This window comes from Ranitomeya variabilis, chromosome 4, assembly GCF_051348905.1.
Source record: "Ranitomeya variabilis isolate aRanVar5 chromosome 4, aRanVar5.hap1, whole genome shotgun sequence".
NCBI lineage: Eukaryota > Metazoa > Chordata > Amphibia > Anura > Dendrobatidae > Ranitomeya > Ranitomeya variabilis.
The window spans coordinates 613,525,574-613,546,422 of record NC_135235.1 but is presented as its reverse complement, the minus strand read 5'-3'; the positions used below and the strand labels follow the sequence as shown (position 1 = coordinate 613,546,422).

The following is a 20,849-nucleotide window of genomic DNA, read 5'->3' as shown; positions in this document are numbered from 1 at the left end:
TAGAACTTACAGACATTCTGCAGCAGCAAAATGGTAGAATTTATTTTAAATTAAGAAAGTTGCTAAAATTTGAAATGGACAATGAAAAAAAAATGTGTGAAAATGTGAATAGCCTTTAATGATCACGTCTTTTATGTGGAGTTAAAAATCATGGATATCCTGAAGGACACCCGGTCACGTACAGCGGGTGCACTGCTGGGAATAATAAAGAGTTTTACAGAAACGACAGTTAATGTGAAACTTTTCCCATAATTATGGGGACATTTTAAACGAGCTTTGATCCATTTGCTACATTGGCAAATTGTGCTCGTTATGGCAATTTTTCTGCCTACAGGAAGGATCCAACTTTGTCAAACTGATTTATTTCAGAAAATTAAAATAAGTTATTGTTTCCTCTAAAATCATCCCTTCATCATAAAATGTGCAGATAATGATGATAGAAATATTCTCGGACTATACAGGATCATGTGTAATTCCCTCTCGGTGATCATTCTGACCCCTCCTGTGTATTTCGAGTCTATGGGTCCTCTGTCCGCCCGCCGTCCCCCTCCCCATGCCAGCCTGTAACACTCTACAATACTTCTCTTCCCGCTACACAAGAGCTGCTTATACGGTTACGTCCCTAACAGAACAGTCTTTGTGATTCCGGCAGCAGGAGGACTCCATGAACATTACCAGGACGAGATGTGAATATCAACAAGCAGAGACAACTTTTAAAACAAGCCGCACCCTGTGCCAACCACTTAGCTGGAAAGTGGAGGTTCTTGGCTCGAAGACTAACACAATAGAGAGGAGAAGAACATGGAAACTTCATCGGGTACAAGAAATCAACTTGTTCATCCATTGCTTTCAAATATTTCATCAACTTTTCAACATTTTAGAGATCTGAAAATTCACTCCCACCCCCATAAATAATTCTGACTATAGTGTTTTAGATGCAAATGGCTGATCTGAGGGGGGAGGAGATGCATAGCAAAATACACAGGGTCCCCATATACATCCTGGACAAAGCGTGTACAGTGTACGTGTACCCTATGGCTCCCGTCACATTTAGAGTCTGTTAAAGATACAGCTCTGGCAAAAATTAAGAGACCACTGCACAGTTTTATAAAAATCAGCTTCTCTACATGTCTGACAGCCATTTCATTCCAGTGTCAGTTGAATTCCAACCAGAGGACACCTCATTCTACTTAATGTGCTTCTGATTAGGTGATCACCTGAACCAAATCTTATTTAACAAAGGAAAGTATAAAAAACACTGCTGTGGTGTTCACAATCCTCTTGCTAGTAATATCCCAAAAGTACCGTAATATGAATAAAAAAATAACTTAACCACGCCAAAGGAGTTGTAAAGAAAAGTATTGAGTGAGGAAAAGAAGGGCTCAGTTCTGGCTTTACTAGCAGAGGGGCACAGTGAGCGTCATGTTGCCTAAATCCTTAAAATTTCTAAGATGGCAGTCCAATTCAGCAAAGTCAAGCAGCAGACATTGGAGACAACTAAGCTACAGACCGGCAGAGGGCGAAAACGACTCTCCACTGACCGGGATGACCGTCATCTTATTCGAATGTCACTCAGAAACCGTAGGATGACATCAAGTGACCTACAAAAGGAATGGTAAATGGCAGCTGGGGTGAAGTGCACACCAAGAACAGTTCGTAACAGGCTCCTAGATGCAGGACTCCAGTCATGTAAAGCTAGAAAAAAGCCTTTCATCAATGAGATGCAAAGTAGAGCCAGGTTGAAGTTGGCCAAAGATCATAAGGATTGGACCATAGAGGGTTGGAGTAAGGTAATCTTCTCTGATGACTCTAATTTTCAGCTTTGCCCAACACCCGGTCGTCTAATGGTTAGACGGAGACCTGGAGAGGCGTACAAGCCACAGTGCCTTGCACCCTCTGTGAAATTTGGTGGAGGATCGGTGATGATCTGGGGATGCTTCAGCAAGGCTGGAATTGGGCAGGTTGTTCTTTGCGAAGGACGTATGAATCAAGCCGCATACAAGGTTATGCTGGAAAAACAGTTGATTCCTTCTGCTCAGGCCATGTTCCCCAACTCTGAGGACTGATTTTTCCAGCATGACAATGCGCCATGCCACACAGCTAGGTCAATCAAGGTGTGGACGAAGGACCACCACATCAAATCCCTGTCATTACCAGCCCAGTCTCCAGACCTGAACCCCATTGAAAACCTCTGGAATGTAATCAAGAGGAAGATGGATAGTCACAAGCCATCAAACAAAGAAAAACTGCTTAAACTTCTGTGCCAGGAGTGGCATAAGGTTACCCAAAAGCGGTGTGAAAGGCTGGTGGAAAGCATGCCATGACACATGAAAGCTGTGATTAAAAATCATGGTTATTCCACAAAATATTGATTTCTGAGCTCTTCCTGAGTTAAAACATTAGTATTGTTGTTTCTAAATGATTTTGACCTTGTTTTTTTGTATTATTTGAGGTTTGCAAGCACTGCATTTTTTTGTTATTTTGACCATTTCTCATTTTCAGAAAATAAATACAAAATTTATTGCTTGGGACTTTGGAGACATCCTGTTAGTAGTTTATAGAATAAAAGAACAATTTACATTTTACTCAAAAATATACCTATAAAGAGAAAAATCAGACAAACTGAAAATTTTGCAGTGGTCTCATAATTTTTGCCAGAGCTGTATATGTTTGGAGGATCTCCTGATGTATACGGCCATCGTACATTCATATTAGACATTTTTGACATTTGTATGACACGGCGTAATTTACCATGTTATTCTATACCATGTAGTGGACTATATTTACTGGCAGAGTCTAGAGGACAATCGTTAGGCTTCATGGAGCACTACAGGAACATTTCTTGCCACATGTACCTAGTGTAGGCTCCAATCCCTGATGTTAACACCACCTACTTTGCTCTAACCTGCCGTCCCTGGTGTGACATCACAGTATGATAAATGGTTCCTTCGTTATAAGCTCACCTCGTGTAAATCCCGTTCTTTCTGCAGAACGAATTCTTCACCGAGAGTCGCCGGTTGTTCAGCTCCAGCGCTGGGAATCTGCTCTCATCCAGACTCACCATCTCTCCGTGGCCCAGGGTGCTATTCTTGGGATTAGAGCCTGCTGAGGAGGAGTTAGATAATGGTGAGGAAGGAGAATGGGGAACAGCTAAAAAAAGACCAGGTGGCCACCACACGCTTACTCACTTGAATCTGATTTCTTGGCATATTTCTTGCTCTGGCCTCGGATGATCAAAGCAAACACGAGTAGAAGGATGAAAATGAGACCAATGAGGGCGATCACGACCAGGAACCACCATTCCTCATAGAAAGGGTTTGCTTTGGTGGCTATAGGAAAAAAAGAGCTTCAGGTAATGTTTGGCATCAACTTTTCACTCCTTACAGTCCTCCGTTTTTTGTTTTACAAACCCATTCTGCAGAGGGAGGACCAATAATGGACTGAAACGCGTTACTCTATCCCATTTCATAGATTATTTGGTTAACATTTTGATTGATACAGTAATTTTATTATACCTGATACAGAGGTGGAGGGTTGGCTGGGGGTCCCATATCCATAATCATTGACGGCAATGACACGAAAGTCATAGCTGACGCCCAGTTTTAGGATGTCTATGCTGAAGGTGTACGAGGTGGCTTCTTTGGGAATGTCCTTGATGAGTATGTCCCATAATCCTTCATCTGAAGTGGAGAAATACATTATATTACACTATAGGATGCAGAATATTAAAGCAGCAGAAGTGATACAAGTGTAAGAGCATAAATCGGTCACACACTAGTGAGAATGGAGGCTAAAAAATCATGCGATTTTCATCCGAAAAAATATCTGTTTTTTGGTTTGTATTGCCATCCCTATAGCGTCTGTTTTGTGAATAAGGTTTACAAGACTTAATACAGTTTCCTATGTTAATAACTGCAATATGTCCATCAACATTGGATGATATTGGATCCACTTTGGGGTTTTTTGCGCTCCCATAGACTTGAATAGTCGAGTCTCATCTGAAATACGGAAGACAATAGCACATGCTAATTTTTTTTTTTACGCGGACATTCTGTCCATGTGAACAGTGTTTTTGGAAAACATTGGATTCGGATAACATGTTGTTCATGAAAAAAATAGACAGCACTCTCTTCGAAAAATGCGGTTTGTGAACGTCGCCTCATTGTGAGCATTTTCCTATATTTGCAACATATTCGTCCTTTTTTATCCAAGTGCATCATATAGTGCCCTAAATATCACCGGTGACACATAAGCCGTGCCTACAGCCGCCGTGTCATCATAAATTGGCCATAAACCCATAGATAATATGGCCAACTCCACCCATATCTGTTTAATGCATAGAAAACATTGAAGCGTGCACACTGGCAGTGCGTACCTGATGGCCGGGCCTCGATAACGTATCTGGTAATTGGACTTTTTCCAGGGTCCCCACTTGACCATTGGATAGCAATTAATGAACTGTATCTGGAGATGGAAGGGACCCCCGGAGGTCCTGGAGCCCCTAAAGTTTGGAAAAGTCATGATTAAATGTAGGAGAGAATCTTCATCGACCTCATATACATGTGGTGAGTATAAAACATGTGGCTTGGAAATAGCTAATGGAAGATGTATGTTAGGCGCTCTGGTCTTTTACCATCTCCTGGTCCAGTAGTCACATTGGCTTCAATGTCTGGACCATAAGTGAAAGTCTTGGCTCGTATTCGGAAACGGTACGTCACTCCCTCAGCAAGGTCCTTTAGCTTCATCCACAAGGGACTGTTCCCCTTCACGTCCACGGTCACAATCTTACTGATTCCTGGGAAAGACATGAAAATTGTTAGGGTCAGTAAAGCAAGTGTTGGGATATCGTCACACGCAGCCTCTATGTACCAGGAGGCATAATCCTGGTATGAAGGGGACAGAGGTAGTGCAAATGGATTTGCAGGACCTGGTCCATCAGCCATGCTCGTTACTTGTGACTGTAGGATGGAAACCTCGAGCACTGCCTCTTACCTAACGCCATCTGCGGCTCGCCTTCTGGTTAGCCGACCCAGCATTAAGTCTTAGGCTATGTGCACACGTTGCGGATTTGTTGCTGATCAGCAGCATTTTTTCTGTGTGTAATTGCACCAAATCCGCAAAGGATTGTTCAAGCAAGGTTAATCAATGGGAATCCAGAATTGGTGTGCACATGCTGCGTAAAATTCCCTCCTGATTTGCAACGTTTTATTTTCCGCAGCATGTCAATTCTTTTTGCGGATCTGCAGCGTTTCTGTACCCATTGACTTACATTGAGTCAGTCAAATCCGCAGCCAAACTGCAGGTGTAAAAAGGTTTGCGGATCTGCTGCGGATTTGCGTGCCAAAAACGCTGTTGAAAGGAAATTATGTCAGAAGGAGGAAGGGTGTGTGGGCGGAGAATATGCATGAGCAGAGAATTTGAGCATGTCTGTCTCTGTGTTTCTGTCTGCATCTGTCTGCAGGTGTGTGTGTCTGTCTGCGGGTGTGTCGGTCTGTGGGTGTCTGTGTGTGTGTGTGTCTGTCTGCGGGTGTCTGTGTGTGTGTCTGCCTGCAGGTGTCTGTGTGTGTGTCTGCCTGCGGGTGTCGGTCTGTGGGTGTCTGTCTGTGTGTGTGTCTGTCTGCGGGTGTCTGTGTGTGTGTCTGTCTGCAGGTGTCTGTGTGTGTCTGTCTGCGGGTGTCTGTGTGTGTGTCTGTCTGCAGGTGTCTGTGTGTGTCTGTCTGCAGGTGTCTGTGTGTGTGTCTGTCTGCGGGTATCTGTGTGTGTGTCTGTCTGCAGGTGTCTGTCTGTCTGTCTGCAGGTGTCTGTGTGTGTGTCTGTCTGCAGGTGTCTGTGTGTGTCTGTCTGCAGGTGTCTGTGTGTGTGTCTGTCTGCGAGTGTCTGTGTGTGTGTCTGTCTGCAGGTGTCTGTGTGTGTGTCTGTCTGCGGGTGTCTGTGTGTGTGTCTGTCTGCGGGTGTCTGTGTGTGTGTCTGTCTGCAGGTGTCTGTGTGTGTGTGTGTGTACCCGGGCGTTGTCTGATGGGACTGCTACTCCCATCCGGCTATGTCTGTAGTCTCATCATCCGGCGCCTGTGTTCAATTATAAAAAAAAAAAAAAAAATGACATAATTACCGTATTTTCTGGTGTATAAGACGACTGGGCGTATAAGACGACCCCCAACTTTTCCATATAAAATATGGAATTTGGGATATGCCCGCTGTATAAGACGGGGGTCATCTTATACACCCAGTCATCTTATACGGCGTGTGGTTACCAGGGTCTGAAGGAGAGGATACTCTCCTTCAGGCCCTGGGATCCATATTCATGTTAAAAATAAAGAATAAAAATAAAAAATATGTATATACTCACCCCTCCGAGAAGCCTGGCTGTCACTGCTGCAAGCGTCTGCCTCCGTTCCTAAGAATTGCAGAGCATGAAGGACCCTCGATGACGTCGCAGTCCTGTGATTGGTCCGTGACCGCTCATGTGACCGGTCACCTGACCGTGACATCATCGAAGGTCCTTCACGCTCTGTAATTCTTAGGAACGGAGGCTGTTATGATCCCAGTGGCTGGGGATCACAGGAAATACTAGCTAAGTAACTAAACATAGACACGAGCTCTAGGGAGATGGTAACTGGACTGACCGCAAAACCTGATCCTATCCAAACACACTAAAGGTAGCCGGTGAACGTGCCTAAAATCCTGGACGTCTCGACGCAGCCTGAGAAACTGACTACCCCTAAAGAGAAAGCAAGACCTCACTTGCCTCAAGAGAAATAACCCCAAAGATATAGGAAGCCCCCAACAAATAATAACGGTGAGGTAAGGAGAAAAGACACACGTAGGAATTAAAACAGATTCAGCAAATGAGGCCCGCTAATACTAGATAGCAGAAGACAGATAGCGAACTGTGCGGTCAGCAAAAAACCCTACCAAAATATCCACGCTGAGAATTCAAGAACCCCCACACCAACTAACGGTGTGGGGGGAGAAACTCAGCCCCCTAGAGCTACCAGCAAGCTGGGAAATCACATATTAGCAAGCTGGACAAGAAACAAATAGAACACTGATGATCAAAAATGAACAAAACGGAAACTTAGCTTCTCTTGAAGAGACTGGGAGCAAGGTAGTCAGAAGGAATCAGAATAGCACTGAATACATTGACAGCAGGCATAGACTGAGAGTCCAAGTGAGCTTAAATAGAAAACCAGCCCACAGATAACGAGACAGCTGATGCCAGTCACAAACCTGCAGAAAGACAGCACTCACACAGTACCACTTGTGACCACAAGAGGGAGCCCAGAAATAGAGTTCACAACAGGAGGCAGACGCTTGCAGCGGTGACAGCCAGGCTTCTCGGAGGGGTGAGTATATCCATATTTTTTATTTTTATTCTTTATTTTTTACATGAATATGGATCCCAGGGCCTGAAGGAGAGTTTCCTCTCCTTCAGACCCTGGGAACACCCAGGATCGCTCCCTGCACATGCCGTACCTGGCGTATAAGACGACCCCCGACTTTTGGGACAATTTTTAGGGGTTAAAAAGTCGTCTTATACGCCGGAAAATACGGTACATACAATATACTGTACATACTCACCAAACACCTAATCCCCAACGCCCGCATCTCCTGCAAGCAATCAAAAATAATAAACCAAATTTGGTCCTCCTCTACTGGAGGAATATTAAATACCCTTATGCTGGAAACTAACTATAAGGTATTAACCCGATGGTACCTGACCCTAACCAGAGTGGCTAAGTCAGTCGCCAACTACTCTCCAAATTGCTTTAGAGGGTGCAACTCCACAGGAGATATGTTCCATACATGGTGGCTATGCCCGACCGTACGTAGATTTTGGATCAGAATCTACCATTTGGTTTCCTCTATAACAAATATAAATCTTAAAAAAAACCCTTGGGAGGCCTTACTCAACAAACGCATCCCCAACATCCCTAAACACACTCAAACCCTCATTGCATTCATATTCCTGGCAGCCAAACAAACCATAGCTTTGGCATGGAAAAAAACAAATTTAGATTTATCTGGTGTTAAAACACGCCTTTCTTGGTATATGATCAATGAAAAATTATGTGCCATACTTACAGATAAAGTTGGTAAATTTGAGAGAATATGGCTTCCCTGGGCGGAGTACGCCAACCACACCCCATTTGCCACACCTGTATTTCATCTAACCAACCCTGATCCCCTTGTTTCTGATTGAATCATTAACGATAACTGGACACAATATACCCCCCTCCTCGGGCTTCCCTCCTCCCCTCCCTTGCCTCCTACCCTGTTGTTAGCTCGTCTGTTTGTTTGTTAACCATTTACATGCTCTCTTATGCATATTGCATAACTCTCAGTGATACATTGCGGGAGTGATTACCTCCTGTCAAGGAGTGATTACCTCCCGCCGGGTAGAGCGGTCACATCTCCCAATGAAACTGTTCTACACATGAGATTGTCGTGGGACACTCGGTATTGGACTACGTCGGACAGGGAGTATTATATGTTGGTTTATTATTTTATTTTTGTTGCAGGAGACGAGGGCGTCGGGGATTAGGCGTTCAGTAAGTATGGCAAATTAAGATTCAATAAAGGAGTCTGTGTGATTATTTCAAATAAAGAACTTTATTCTGGCTGTGTCTTTATTTACCATGTAACTATAGGATTAGTATTAGATAGGTGTCTTATAGATGCTTCTTCATTACTAAGCCGTGGGCTTGATGTCACCTAACAAAGGTGACATGAACCCCACAAATATGAGCCCCACTTGCCACCGCTACAGGGCAAGTGGGAAGAGCAAGGCTAAGTGCCAGAATTGGCGCATCTATAATATAATTATGTCAATGCTCCTACATAGGTTGGTGTGTGTTTATTTAATATTAATGAGGGTTGAAGACGTTGAACAAGGGAATGACATCACAATTCTTTTTTTTTAATAATAATATATCTTTATTTAGCTCTATGGATTTAAAAAATGCAAGAAAATCCGCATGAAAATCCGCATGAAAAAGACAAAAAAACACATCAAATCCGCATATAAACAGTGTGGATTTTCAACTGCGTTTTCTGCCATGAGAAACTGCGCAGAATTTTACACAAGCAAATCTGCAACATGCGACCATAGCCTTAGTCTTATGTGCGTCACTCCACATGGCTTTCCACCAAGCCTGCTAATCAAACAAGGCTAATCAAACATTTTCACGGTTCCCAACCAATGGACAGAGATTACTGTCTTGATCGATGGTCAGGGTCATGCAAATCAATTCGTATCCCTCTGGTATGGCAACCCAGCTCTATTAAAGTGAGTTGTAATACCATACACAACCTGAGGACAAGTGTTTAAGAAAAAACATTTTTGAACCATTTTTTTTTCTGTTATACACCGTTAGGCAAGTTGAACAGAATTACACTTACCGTCTATCGGTGTGCATGGCTCGTATACCAGTCTGTATCCTTCCAGAATTCCATTTGGGTAATTTGGCGCATCCCACGATACATTTACAGATGTGGTGGTCAGTTCGCTAAATCTAAGCGTGGCAGGGGCACTGGGGGCTGTAATGAAAGCCAATGTAAGATGACCACAAACTTATTTGTAAGGAATGCATCAGCATGTTATAAGAGAAATGGCAGCATGCTCGTGTTAACCTGAGCCCTGGGCTTGGGAGTAGGAGGCAACGGTGTGATGGGTGAATGAGCTCCAGCAATGGCACCCTGGTATACTTTATGCCCATCGCTGGGTGTTGTCGTGCACCAAGAGGAACCCATGGCCTACAGCACCTGCGCAAGGTGTGATGACAGGTTTGAGGATTACCATACTTCCCGGTACCTAACACCACTCCGGGTGGCATTGATAATCACATGGAGATTTGTGCAACCTCCTAGGATATGCTGCCGCAAACAATCACCGACAAACCGGTCATACTGGATGATGTTGCATAATGTTCACCATGCCATCTGCAGACTCTGTGGAGGGAACAAGGCTCCATATGTAGACCTGTCAGTTCTGGTGTTCTTGCCAACTGACCTGCATTTTGTTGGGCTGTGAGCACAGGTCTGACTACAGGACACTGGCCTTTTTTTTCACAGCTGGGTCAGAATAATGCACATCAGTAACCACTGGTGGCCATTCTGTAGTGGTCTGGCAGGGCTCCTCCTGTTACTCCTCGCACAAAGGAGCAGATATCTACTAATACTGGTTTGTTGCCCGTCTATGTTCGGGTCTCCTTGTGTGTCCCGGTATTTGCTCTAAGCTCTTGAGACTGTGGTCGGCAGACAAAGCAAACCTTCTTGTCGTGGTACGTATGGATGTGCAATCCTGAAGGAACTTTATCATATCAGTGTTGACAAGGATATTAGCAAAACAAAAAACTAGAGAAGAATAAGTCAGGAAGGATAAGGAGAGAAGAATTGTCTGGGACCTCCATTCCCTTTTTGGGTGTCTTCTTGTTCCTCTCCAGTGCTTCTGTTGTCACTTTCATTTGCACCACAACAGGTGACGCTGGTTCCCAATCTTTGTTTCCTAACCGGACAGTTTAATATCCCTGACTTCTCAGCAAGTTGGGGGTCATACTGTGGTGTGCACGTGGTACCAGAAGTTTGGAGCAAAGTACATGGTTACTTGACATGATCTGGTCTGTGACGACCACTGCACGACCATGTCCATATTACGCCTGCACTTTCACTGAATTCCACCTTGTCAGGTCACCATCACCTCTGCGGAAATTATATAACAACACAAAAATGTCGCCAGACTGGATTATCCACAGAGATTTATGTGTTAAAACAACTCCGTACAAAACTGCATCGCACCTCCCGGGGTCAGGAGGCAAATTTCCACACATACATTTTATAATTGCATGTGCGATGGAAATCTAAAAGCTGGGATCTCACATGGAGACTGGCGTGACCGTGTCCCTGCCGAGACCACCACTTTCTATCAGCAGGCTCCGTGATGCTGTTCCCATAGTGCCTGAATATTTGTGACACGTTGATGACAATTATGGTGGCAGCCCGGGCTTGTTTTGTGCTCCTGTCAGGATGAAAACTAGTAACTGCGATAAATGAGGTGGTGTCGGAGCTGATAAACCTCAGAGACGAATTCTCGGCTGGGTGTTAGTGGAGCGCGGTTTGTCGGATGCAGGCTAATGTCACTTGACATCGTAGCAGGGAAGAGAACGGTGGATTTCGCTTCGGGGGCATTAGACTTTTCGGAGAGGTGTGCAAACACATACAGACTTGGCTGTGATTATGTAACTCTTGGTCCTCTTCAGCCAGAGGTAGATAATATGATAAATTATTCAAGGGAAATTCAGATTGATGGTGTGAGACAAATCCAGGAACAATAAAATGGATTGGTGACATATCAGATTATTTTACAGTTTTGTGCCGGTTTATTAGAGGTTTTGGACTATTGGGTGCATAGTAAATACATTTTACATGCAGGGAATTTCCAGTTAATCCATATTTGTTAGCGATGGTGTGAATCAATTTGCAAGAGTCAGGTTAGTAATGTCTGTTCGTCGGGCGAAAACCCTAAGAATCGCCTCCTACCTCTTCGTTTGGTCAGCCGGCCTGGTGCAACGTCATCATTACAGCGTGCACAGCAGGCCAGACATTCGAAAGAAGAGGAGGACATCATGGCTCCCGTCTGGCGGCCACAGTTTACTGACGTAGCTGATGTACCAGGTCCTGCCGTTTAATTCGCACTCTTATATTTACACATGGATCTGCCAGACCACTGTTCGATCAATGTGTGTGGGGGCATAAAACTGTATGGCAGGCATTGTGTGGGTAACATACTGCGTTGGGGAAAGAAAAAGGGTATCCATCCGTGTGGTAGCACTATGGAGTGACAGTAGCGGCAGTATTTCTGTGTGGGCACATATAAAGGACTGTTCAGGGCTGTGCCTTAGCTCTGCACTGCCGTCTGTCTTTCATTCCTTCAAAGTTAGGAGTTTTGCAGTAAATTTCTGGATAATTTATCTTGGATCTAATATGCATTTCTGAAGGAAGAGCGACCTCTAGTGGACAGAAAATCAAGAAAAATTGCAAAAGTTATGGAAAACCAATTTCCGTCACTTGATGTTGTCGTGCTGTGTATGACCGGCATTTCTAGAGGATCCTACTATATTGATGTCAGTATAAATACCCCGCTCTGTCGTCACTGCTGCGGCCCCTCACCTGCTTGCTGTGTCTGCCCGCGGATGGGTTGACTCCGGGGACCATCTCCGGCCGTATTAAAGGCCGCCACACTGATGAGGTAGGTGGTATAACCGGTCAGGTTCTTGATCTTCACTCCACTCTCCGGCAGGAACAGGGTTCTTACTTTCTCAGTCTCATTTAGTCGGGTCGCCTCCCAGTAAAAAATCTGTGCAGAAAGGAAAAGGGTAAAGTACAAAAAGTACAATAAATTAGGGTTAATGCAATAAAGTCTACTTTATCTGTGATTACTTTTTATATTTTGGTTGATCCAGCTTCATTTAGGTCTGAGAAATTGACGACCAATGTGTCCTTCATTACAGCCCTACATCAGGGGTCTGCACACTTCACATCCACCGTTCCTGGCATGCAATCACTGATTGTATATTGTTTGTTGTCATTACAACCTAGATTAATGCTGGGAGTCATAGTTCCACATGTTGCAATACAATGTGCAAGAGTGTGCTGGAGTATGGATGTCTCAAGATCTGTGGTAGAGCTCCCCCTACTGCTCAGTGTTTGCATTACGCTGAACTTTTCCTGAGATTTGATTAACTAAATAAAAAATTCAGGCAGAGCACAGGCCCAAAAAGCCTAGATGCAGAACAACGGATCCAACAATGCGGGGGTGCGGAACACAGACCCAACAATGCAGGGGTGCAGAACATGGATCTAATGAGGCGGGGGTGCAGAACACAGACTTACCCAACAAGGCCTATATGCAGAAGACAGATCCAACAAGGCAGGGGTGAAGTATAGTGACCCGACAAGATGTAGATGCAGAACAAAGACCCAACGAGACGGGGGTGCAGAACACAGACAGAACGAGGCAGGGGTGCATAACTCAGACCCAATAAGGCAACAGTGCAGAACACATACCCAACGAGGTGGGGGTGCAGAACACAGACCCAACAAGGCAGGGGTGCAGAATTCAGTCCTAATGAGGTGGGGGTGCAGAACACAGACCCAACGAGGCAGGGGTGCAGAACACAGACCCAATGAGGCAGGGGTGCAGAACACAGACCCAACGAGGCGGGGGTGCAGAACACAGACCCAACGAGGCAGGGATGCAGAACACAGACCCAATGAGGCAGGGGTGCAGAACACAGACCCAACGAGGCGGGGGTGCAGAACACAGACCCAATGAGGCGGGGGTGTAGAACACAGACCCAACGAGGCAAGGGTGCAGAACACAGACCCAATGAGGCGGGGGTGCAGAACACAGACCCAACGAGGCAGGGATGCAGAACACAGACCCAATGAGACGGCGGTGCAGAGCACAGACCCAATGGGGCAGGAGTGCAGAACACAGACCCACTCGACACGGATTAGATGCAGAACACAGATCCAACAAGGCAGGGGTGCCTTATAGTGACCCGACAATACCTAGATGCAGATCAAAGACCCGAAAAGACGGGGGTGCAGAACACAGATCCAGCGAGGAGACGGTGCAGAACACATACTGAATGAGGCAGGGGTGCAGAATAGCGATCTTACGATACCTAGATGCAGAACAAAGATCCGACGAGGCAGGGGTGCAGTATAGTGACCCGTCGAGACCTAGATGCAGAACACAGACCCAGCGAGGCATGGGTGCCTTATAGTGACCCGACAATACATAAATGCAGAACAAAGACCCGACGAGATGGGGGTGCAGAACACAGACCCAACGAGGCAGGGGTGCAGAACTCAGACCCAACAAGGTGGAGGTGCAGAACACAGACCCACCCGACAAGGCTTAGATGCAGAACACAGATCCAACAAGGCAGGGGTGAAGTATAGTGACCCGACAAGATGTAGATGCAGAACAAAGACCCAACGAGACGGGGGTGCAGAACACAGACAGAACGAGGCAGGGGTGCATAACTCAGACCCAATAAGGCGACAGTGCAGAACACATACCCAACGAGGTGGGGGTGCAGAACACAGACCCAACAAGGCAGGGGTGCAGAATTCAGTCCTAATGAGGCGGGGGTGCAGAACACAGACCCAACGAGGCAGGGGTGCAGAACACAGACCCAATGAGGCAGGGGTGCAGAACACAGACCCAACGAGGCGGGGGTGCAGAACACAGACCCAATGAGGCGGGGGTGCAGAACACAGACCCAACGAGGCAAGGGTGCAGAACACAGACCCAATGAGGCGGGGGTGCAGAACACAGACCCAACGAGGCAGGGATGCAGAACACAGACCCAATGAGACGGCGGTGCAGAGCACAGACCCAATGGGGCAGGAGTGCAGAACACAGACCCACTCGACACGGATTAGATGCAGAACACAGATCCAACAAGGCAGGGGTGCCTTATAGTGACCCGACAATACCTAGATGCAGATCAAAGACCCGAAAAGACGGGGGTGCAGAACACAGATCCAGCGAGGAGACGGTGCAGAACACATACTGAATGAGGCAGGGGTGCAGAATAGCGATCTTACGATACCTAGATGCAGAACAAAGATCCGACGAGGCAGGGGTGCAGTATAGTGACCCGTCGAGACCTAGATGCAGAACACAGACCCAGCGAGGCATGGGTGCCTTATAGTGACCCGACAATACATAAATGCAGAACAAAGACCCGACGAGATGGGGGTGCAGAACACAGACCCAACGAGGCAGGGGTGCAGAACTCAGACCCAACAAGGTGGAGGTGCAGAACACAGACCCACCCGACAAGGCTTAGATGCAGAACACAGATCCAACAAGGCAGGGGTGCAGAATATTGACCTGACAATACCTAGATATGGAACAAAGACCCGAAGAGACAGGGGTGCAGAACACAGACCCAATGAGGAGACGGTGCAGAACACATACCCAATGAGGCGGGGTGCAGAACATGGATCCAATGAGGCGGGGGTGCATATCACAGACCTACCAAACAAGGCCTATATGCAGAAGACAGATCCAGCAAGGCAGGGGTGCAGAATAGTGACCCGACAAGACCTAGAGCCAGAACAAAGACCCGAAGAGACGGGGGTGCAGAACACAGACCCAACGAAGAGACGGAGCAGAACACATACCCAATGAGGCACAGACCCACCCATCAAGGCCTAGATGCAGAACACAGATCCAACCAAGCAGTTGTGCAGAACAGTGACCTGACAATACCTAGATGCAGAACAAAGATCCGAAGAGGCAGGGGTGCAGTATAGTGACTTGACGAGACCTAGATGCAGAACACAGACCCAACGAGGCAGGAGTGCAGAACACAGACCCACTCGACAAGGATTAGATGCAGAACACAGATCCAACAACGCAGGGGTACCTTATAGTGACCCGATAATACCTAGATGCAGAACAAAGACCCGATGAGACGGGGCGCAGAACACAGACCCAACGAGGCAGGGGTGCAGAACTCAGACCCAACAGGGCGACGGTGCAGAACACATACCCAACAATACGGGGGAGCAGAACACAGACCCACCCGACAAGGCCTAGATGCAGAACGCAGATCCAACAAGGCAGGGGTGCAGAATATTGACCCGACAATACCTAGATGCAGAACAAAGACCCGAAGAGACGGGGGTGCAGAACACAGACCCAATGAGGAGACGGTGCAGAACACATACCCAATGAGATGGGAGTGCAGAACATGGATCCAATGAGGCGGGGGTGCAGAACACAGACCTACCAAACAAGGCCTATATGCAGAAGACAGATTCAACAAGGCAGGGGTGCAGAATAGTGACCCGACAAGACCTAGATCCAGAACAAAGACCCAAAGAGATTGGGGTACAGAACACAGACCCAAGACTCGAGGCCTAGATGGAGAACACAGACCCAACAAGGTAGGGGTGCAAAACACAGATCCAACGAGGCAGGGGTGCAGAACACAGACCCACCCGACAAGGCCTAGATGCAGAACACAGATCCAACAAGGCAGGGGTGCAGAATTGTGACCCGACGAGACCTAGATGCAGAACACAGACCCAACGAGGCAGGGGTGTAGTGTAATAAGAAGCCATGATATCCCTGAAGTGCCCTTGCAGGATGTGCCATTAATGAGGAAAGATCGCCATCTGCTGGTAAGATGAAATCATGTGGAACCAAATTGTGCTGGAAGATTTGCAGGGGGGAGAAACTTTGCCTGCTGAACCTGATCAGGTGACACACAGGATGGACTTCCTTCATATAGAAGCCCTGCGCCAAACCACAGGCAGATTTGGCGGCAGAGAAGTGAGTAGAGCAGACAAGCTCCAGGGATGTCGCTGAGGCCAGCATTACAGGCCTCAGCGGGAAGGCAACGCCACCAAGGTGTCAGCCATCACTTAACAAGATCCGTATCCCGCTCAGGAGGACTCCGAGTTTCATCTGCGCTAGTCATGACCAGGATCCGTTCTCCATGCCAGTAAAGCTCAAGAGACCCGACTTCTCCTGTTAAAAGACGAGGCCTAGTCCACTCCACTCCAATTCTAAGAGACTTCCACCGACTGTCAAGCCGAGAAGATCTATGAGGAGACAGCAACAGGCGGCATTAGGATCACAGGTTGGGAGGGGTACGGTTGGTGCGTGGGAAGTTCAATAGGCTTTGATGGACTACGTCAGAGAAAGACTTTCAGCCTAGCAGGAAAATCAAGTGACCATCTCTAGGGCCAGAGCTGCAGAGAGAGAACTTACATGGTGACTCCAACAATTGGGAGCACCACCTTTGTGAAAAGAACAATAACGTTAAAGACTTCCTTTGCTTTTCCAAGTTTATTGTTATCTTTGTTGAATGTTGATCTGCCTGGTTAGTAACACTAATTGTTAGTTACTTTAAATCACTGTATATAAATAGAGCTATAATCATCCCTGACTGTTTCCGCCTTGTGCCTCTGTGCGTTGCATTCAGACACCTGCATTTCAGCAGAACACAGACCCAAGACCTGAGGCCTAGATGGAGAACACAGACCCAACAAGGTAGGGATGCAAAACACATCCAATGAGGCAGGGCTGCAGAACACAGACTCACCCGACAAGTCCTAGATGCAGAACACAGATCCAACAAGGCAGGGGTGCTAAATACTTACTCGGCGAGACCTAGATGCAGAACACAGATCCAATGAGGCAGGGGTGCAGGACACGGACCCAACAAGATGAGGTTGCAAAACAGACCCGACAAGGCCTAGATGCAGAACATAGATCCAACGAGACTGCAGCGTAGAATAGTGACCCGACAAAACCTAGATCTAGAACACAGACCAGACGAGTTCTAGATGGAGAACACAGATCCAACAAGGTGTGGGTGCAGGACACAGACCCGACGAGGTGAGGGTGCAAAACACAGGCCCGACAAGGCCTAGATGCAGAACATAGATCCAATGAGACTGCAGCGTAGAATAGTGACCCGACAAAACCTAGATCTAGAACACAGACCAGACGAGTTCTAGATGGAGAACACAGATCCAACAAGGTGTGGGTGCAGGACACAGACCCGACGAGGTGAGGGTGCAAAACACAGGCCCGACAAGGCCTAGATGCAGAACATAGATCCAACGAGACTGCAGCGTAGAATAGTGACCCGAGAAAACCTAGATCTAGAACACAGACCAGACGAGTTCTAGATGGAGAACACAGATCCAACAAGGTGTGGGTGCAGAACATAGATCCAATGAGGCTGGGGTGCAGAACACAGACCTGAAGGGGTGAACGTACAAAACACAGATCCAACAAGGTTTAGATTAGATGCAGAACACAGGCCCGATGAGTAGGGGGATGCAGAACACAGACCCGTCGAGTAGGGGGATGCAGAACAAAGACCCATTAAGGGGGCAATTGGATGTTTTTAGGTGCCCAGCTGTGCTGGTGCCCCTCATGACAGAGGCAGGAGCTGTGCCTATGCCATGAACTTCTGAAGAGTGGCACAGTGGCAAGAAGTCCACGGCTGATCACATATATGAGGACGGTGCTGACAATGTTGCAAGATTTGCAATAATTACAAAACTATTTATTAAATTCATGCATGAATGCGTCTGTCCTAATGAAGTGACGAATGCCTGCAGCGGGCGCCATAGTAAACGCTGATATTTATCCATCTGCACATACTGATTACACACACCGTTATTGGACTACTAATATTCTGTAATGTGGCCATTATCCATTTAATCCTCGTTATCTTTAATTTAAAGTGAAGAGAAACCATAAAAGTGAGAGTCAACTATTTCCGTAACGCAAAATTCTCCGGAGAACACTTCAGCACTTTATGAATGGGAAATCAATAGACGAAGAGACGGCACAATCATCACTTTTTAGGGATCTGTTTTGTGTAAATCTAGTAAATGAGAAAAGAGCTGAGGGCAGAGAACCAGTGTTCTGGATTCGGGGCTGAGTGGCTGTAACATTGCTGACTGTCAGGAACTGGGCTTCATGTACCAATGAGGCACATGTCCCAAGGGCTATCATAGTAGTCAGCAGTCAATACATAGCCACGCCGGCTTGTTACGTGCTGTAGTGCCTCCATAATAATGTAAGATCCACACTGACCACCTAACAAGGAGATCCCATGCCTCAACCTAGATATTAATCATGAATCATGGCATTCGAACAGCACATATATCCACAAATCTTGACTGGGGAGGTTCAATCAAATGAAACCACACAAACTTCCCACAATACTGGACCATATAGTTACTCGGAGTAAAACACATCATACCTTGTATCCCTGTATGTCGCCATTTTGAGACTCCAGTGGAGGCGGGTCCCACATCACATCAAGCTGCACAGCGGTGGCACTTTGTATGGCGACGTTCTGCGGTGAAGCTGTGGGCACTGTGGAAAAAGGAATTATGGAAAGTGAGAAGCGTTGGCGGAACATTGACGGCCATAAAGAGGACCTGTCACTTGTCATAAATGTTATATTTTTCACCTGATGTAATTGCTGCTGTTTTCCTGAATCCAACTTTGTATTTCTTTTGTTCATGTGCCTGTCACTTGGTTACCGCGGCAGAGAGGGCCCAGAAGATTGCGACGTCTGATTACACAAACCCCTGCACTTATTAGATTTGTTTTACCTACCATTTAGCAATTTAAGATCTTCCATGCTCTATTATTGCAAGGGTTAATCAGTTCTGTCTATCTCCTGGAGCTTTCTGTCATGAATTGTCTCAGCTGTTCTGTGTTGGCCACTCCCCTCTGGTTTATATGCTCACCACTTGCACTAGGGAGTTGCGGTTGATTGTTTCAACTTCCTAGTTTAGTGGTGAAGGAGTGGTCTGAATTAGTAGCAGTCAGTTGGTGTTGTTTTCAGGATATATCTTTGTGGATTTGGTATTGTGTGTTTATCCTAATCCTCTTCCTATTTGGTTTGTCCCTTCTACCGTTCCCTTGATTTCCACTCTGTTGTTTTGTGAGTGTATTTGTATGATTGTAGTTTTCTTTTATACCTGTCTGTCAGGTTTGTGTTATCCTATACAGATCAGCATGCATATAGGAGCATAGCAAGGTGCGATACCCTGTCATCTACACCATTAGGGGTAATCTCGGAAACAGGGATAGCCTAGGTGCCTAATAGCTTGAGTGACAGGAAAGGAGCCCATTGCATCAGGATATCCTGCTACAGTATCGTAACCGCACCTCTCCATTCTTGAGATATGGCCCTCTCTTTCCTGTAAAAAATTCTAGTCTTGTTAGCAAACTGGGCGTGCTTTCCTATGAGAGTCTTCTTGGGAACTATGCCTACTTGGCTAACAAGGCTGGAATTATATTGTGGGAAGAGGAAGCCATATCTCAGGAATGAACAGGAGCAGAAACAAAATAAAAACATTGCTGGATTCAGAAGAACAGTTTTATTTACACTAAGGAAAACCATACACATTTATGGCAAGTGACAAGTTCCCTTTAAGGCCATTTTGGAGACACCTTGGGTACAGATATAACAATATGATAGATGACACTTACCTGCCTCTCCAACAAAAACTTCCTGGGGGACACTGGCTGGTCCTTCGCCGGCAGCGTTGTACACACTCACTCTGATCTCATAACGCTTGTGCTTGTTCAGATCTAAAGCAGAAGACAAGATGGTGTGACCATCAATATACCATACTTCTGTATCAGTATGGGGTACTATGTTTTTTTACTTGTCCTTGACTCAGTGATGTTAACGTTTTTGCATAAACGTAAAGGGAATCTTTCAGCAGGTTTTTCCTATGTAATCTGAGAACAGCATGATGTACGAACAGATACCCTGATTTCAGCGATGTATCACATAGTTTACTGGGTGCAGCAGTTGTGATAGAATCACCATTTTCTTTGCTGTAGATCTAGCAGAGCTCAAAAGAGTTGTGTATAACCCCGCCCACACCACTGGTTGGCAGCTTTCTCTGTATAGTGACAGAAAGCAGCCAATCAGTGGTTGGGGCGGGGTTGGACTAGGAGGCACAAGACATCTAGTCCTGTACTGATAATCTCCTGCTGATAAAACACTAATTTTATTGAAACAGTTTTGCTGGAATCAGGGTCTCCCAGTCCCTACATTATGCTGCTCTCAGATTACATAGCAAAAACAACCTGCTGACATGTTTTCTTTAAAACTACATTTTGGCTACCTTAAAGGGGTTGTCTGGTGAAAAGAAGTTATCACCTATCGACAGGATAGAAGATAACTTGCTGATCGGGGGAGGTCTGATCGCTGGGATCTGCACTGATCATCAAAATGAGGAATTTTTGTACCCATTAGAATGGAGCAGCAGGTCAG

The 20,849-nt window shown here is 46.1% G+C and overlaps 1 protein-coding gene across 5 annotated transcripts in view; it reads right to left on the bottom strand.

The window, feature by feature from the left end:
- Nucleotides 1-20,849, bottom strand: part of SDK2 (sidekick cell adhesion molecule 2) — an 826,128-nt gene that overhangs the window by 13,090 nt on the left and 792,189 nt on the right. For 3 of the 5 annotated variants that reach the window (XM_077253403.1, XM_077253405.1, XM_077253407.1), the window contains 9 exons: nt 20,054-20,155; nt 18,810-18,925; nt 12,166-12,352; nt 9,400-9,537; nt 4,634-4,795; nt 4,376-4,501; nt 3,516-3,680; nt 3,189-3,329; nt 2,964-3,105 (listed from right to left, as the gene is read on the bottom strand). In XM_077253403.1, the coding sequence (XP_077109518.1) occupies nt 2,964-3,105; nt 3,189-3,329; nt 3,516-3,680; nt 4,376-4,501; nt 4,634-4,795; nt 9,400-9,537; nt 12,166-12,352; nt 18,810-18,925; nt 20,054-20,155 (1,279 nt within the window). The remainder of the gene's footprint in view (nt 1-2,963; nt 3,106-3,188; nt 3,330-3,515; nt 3,681-4,375; nt 4,502-4,633; nt 4,796-9,399; nt 9,538-12,165; nt 12,353-18,809; nt 18,926-20,053; nt 20,156-20,849) is intronic. The other 2 variants (XM_077253404.1, XM_077253406.1) reach the window with 1 other exon arrangement.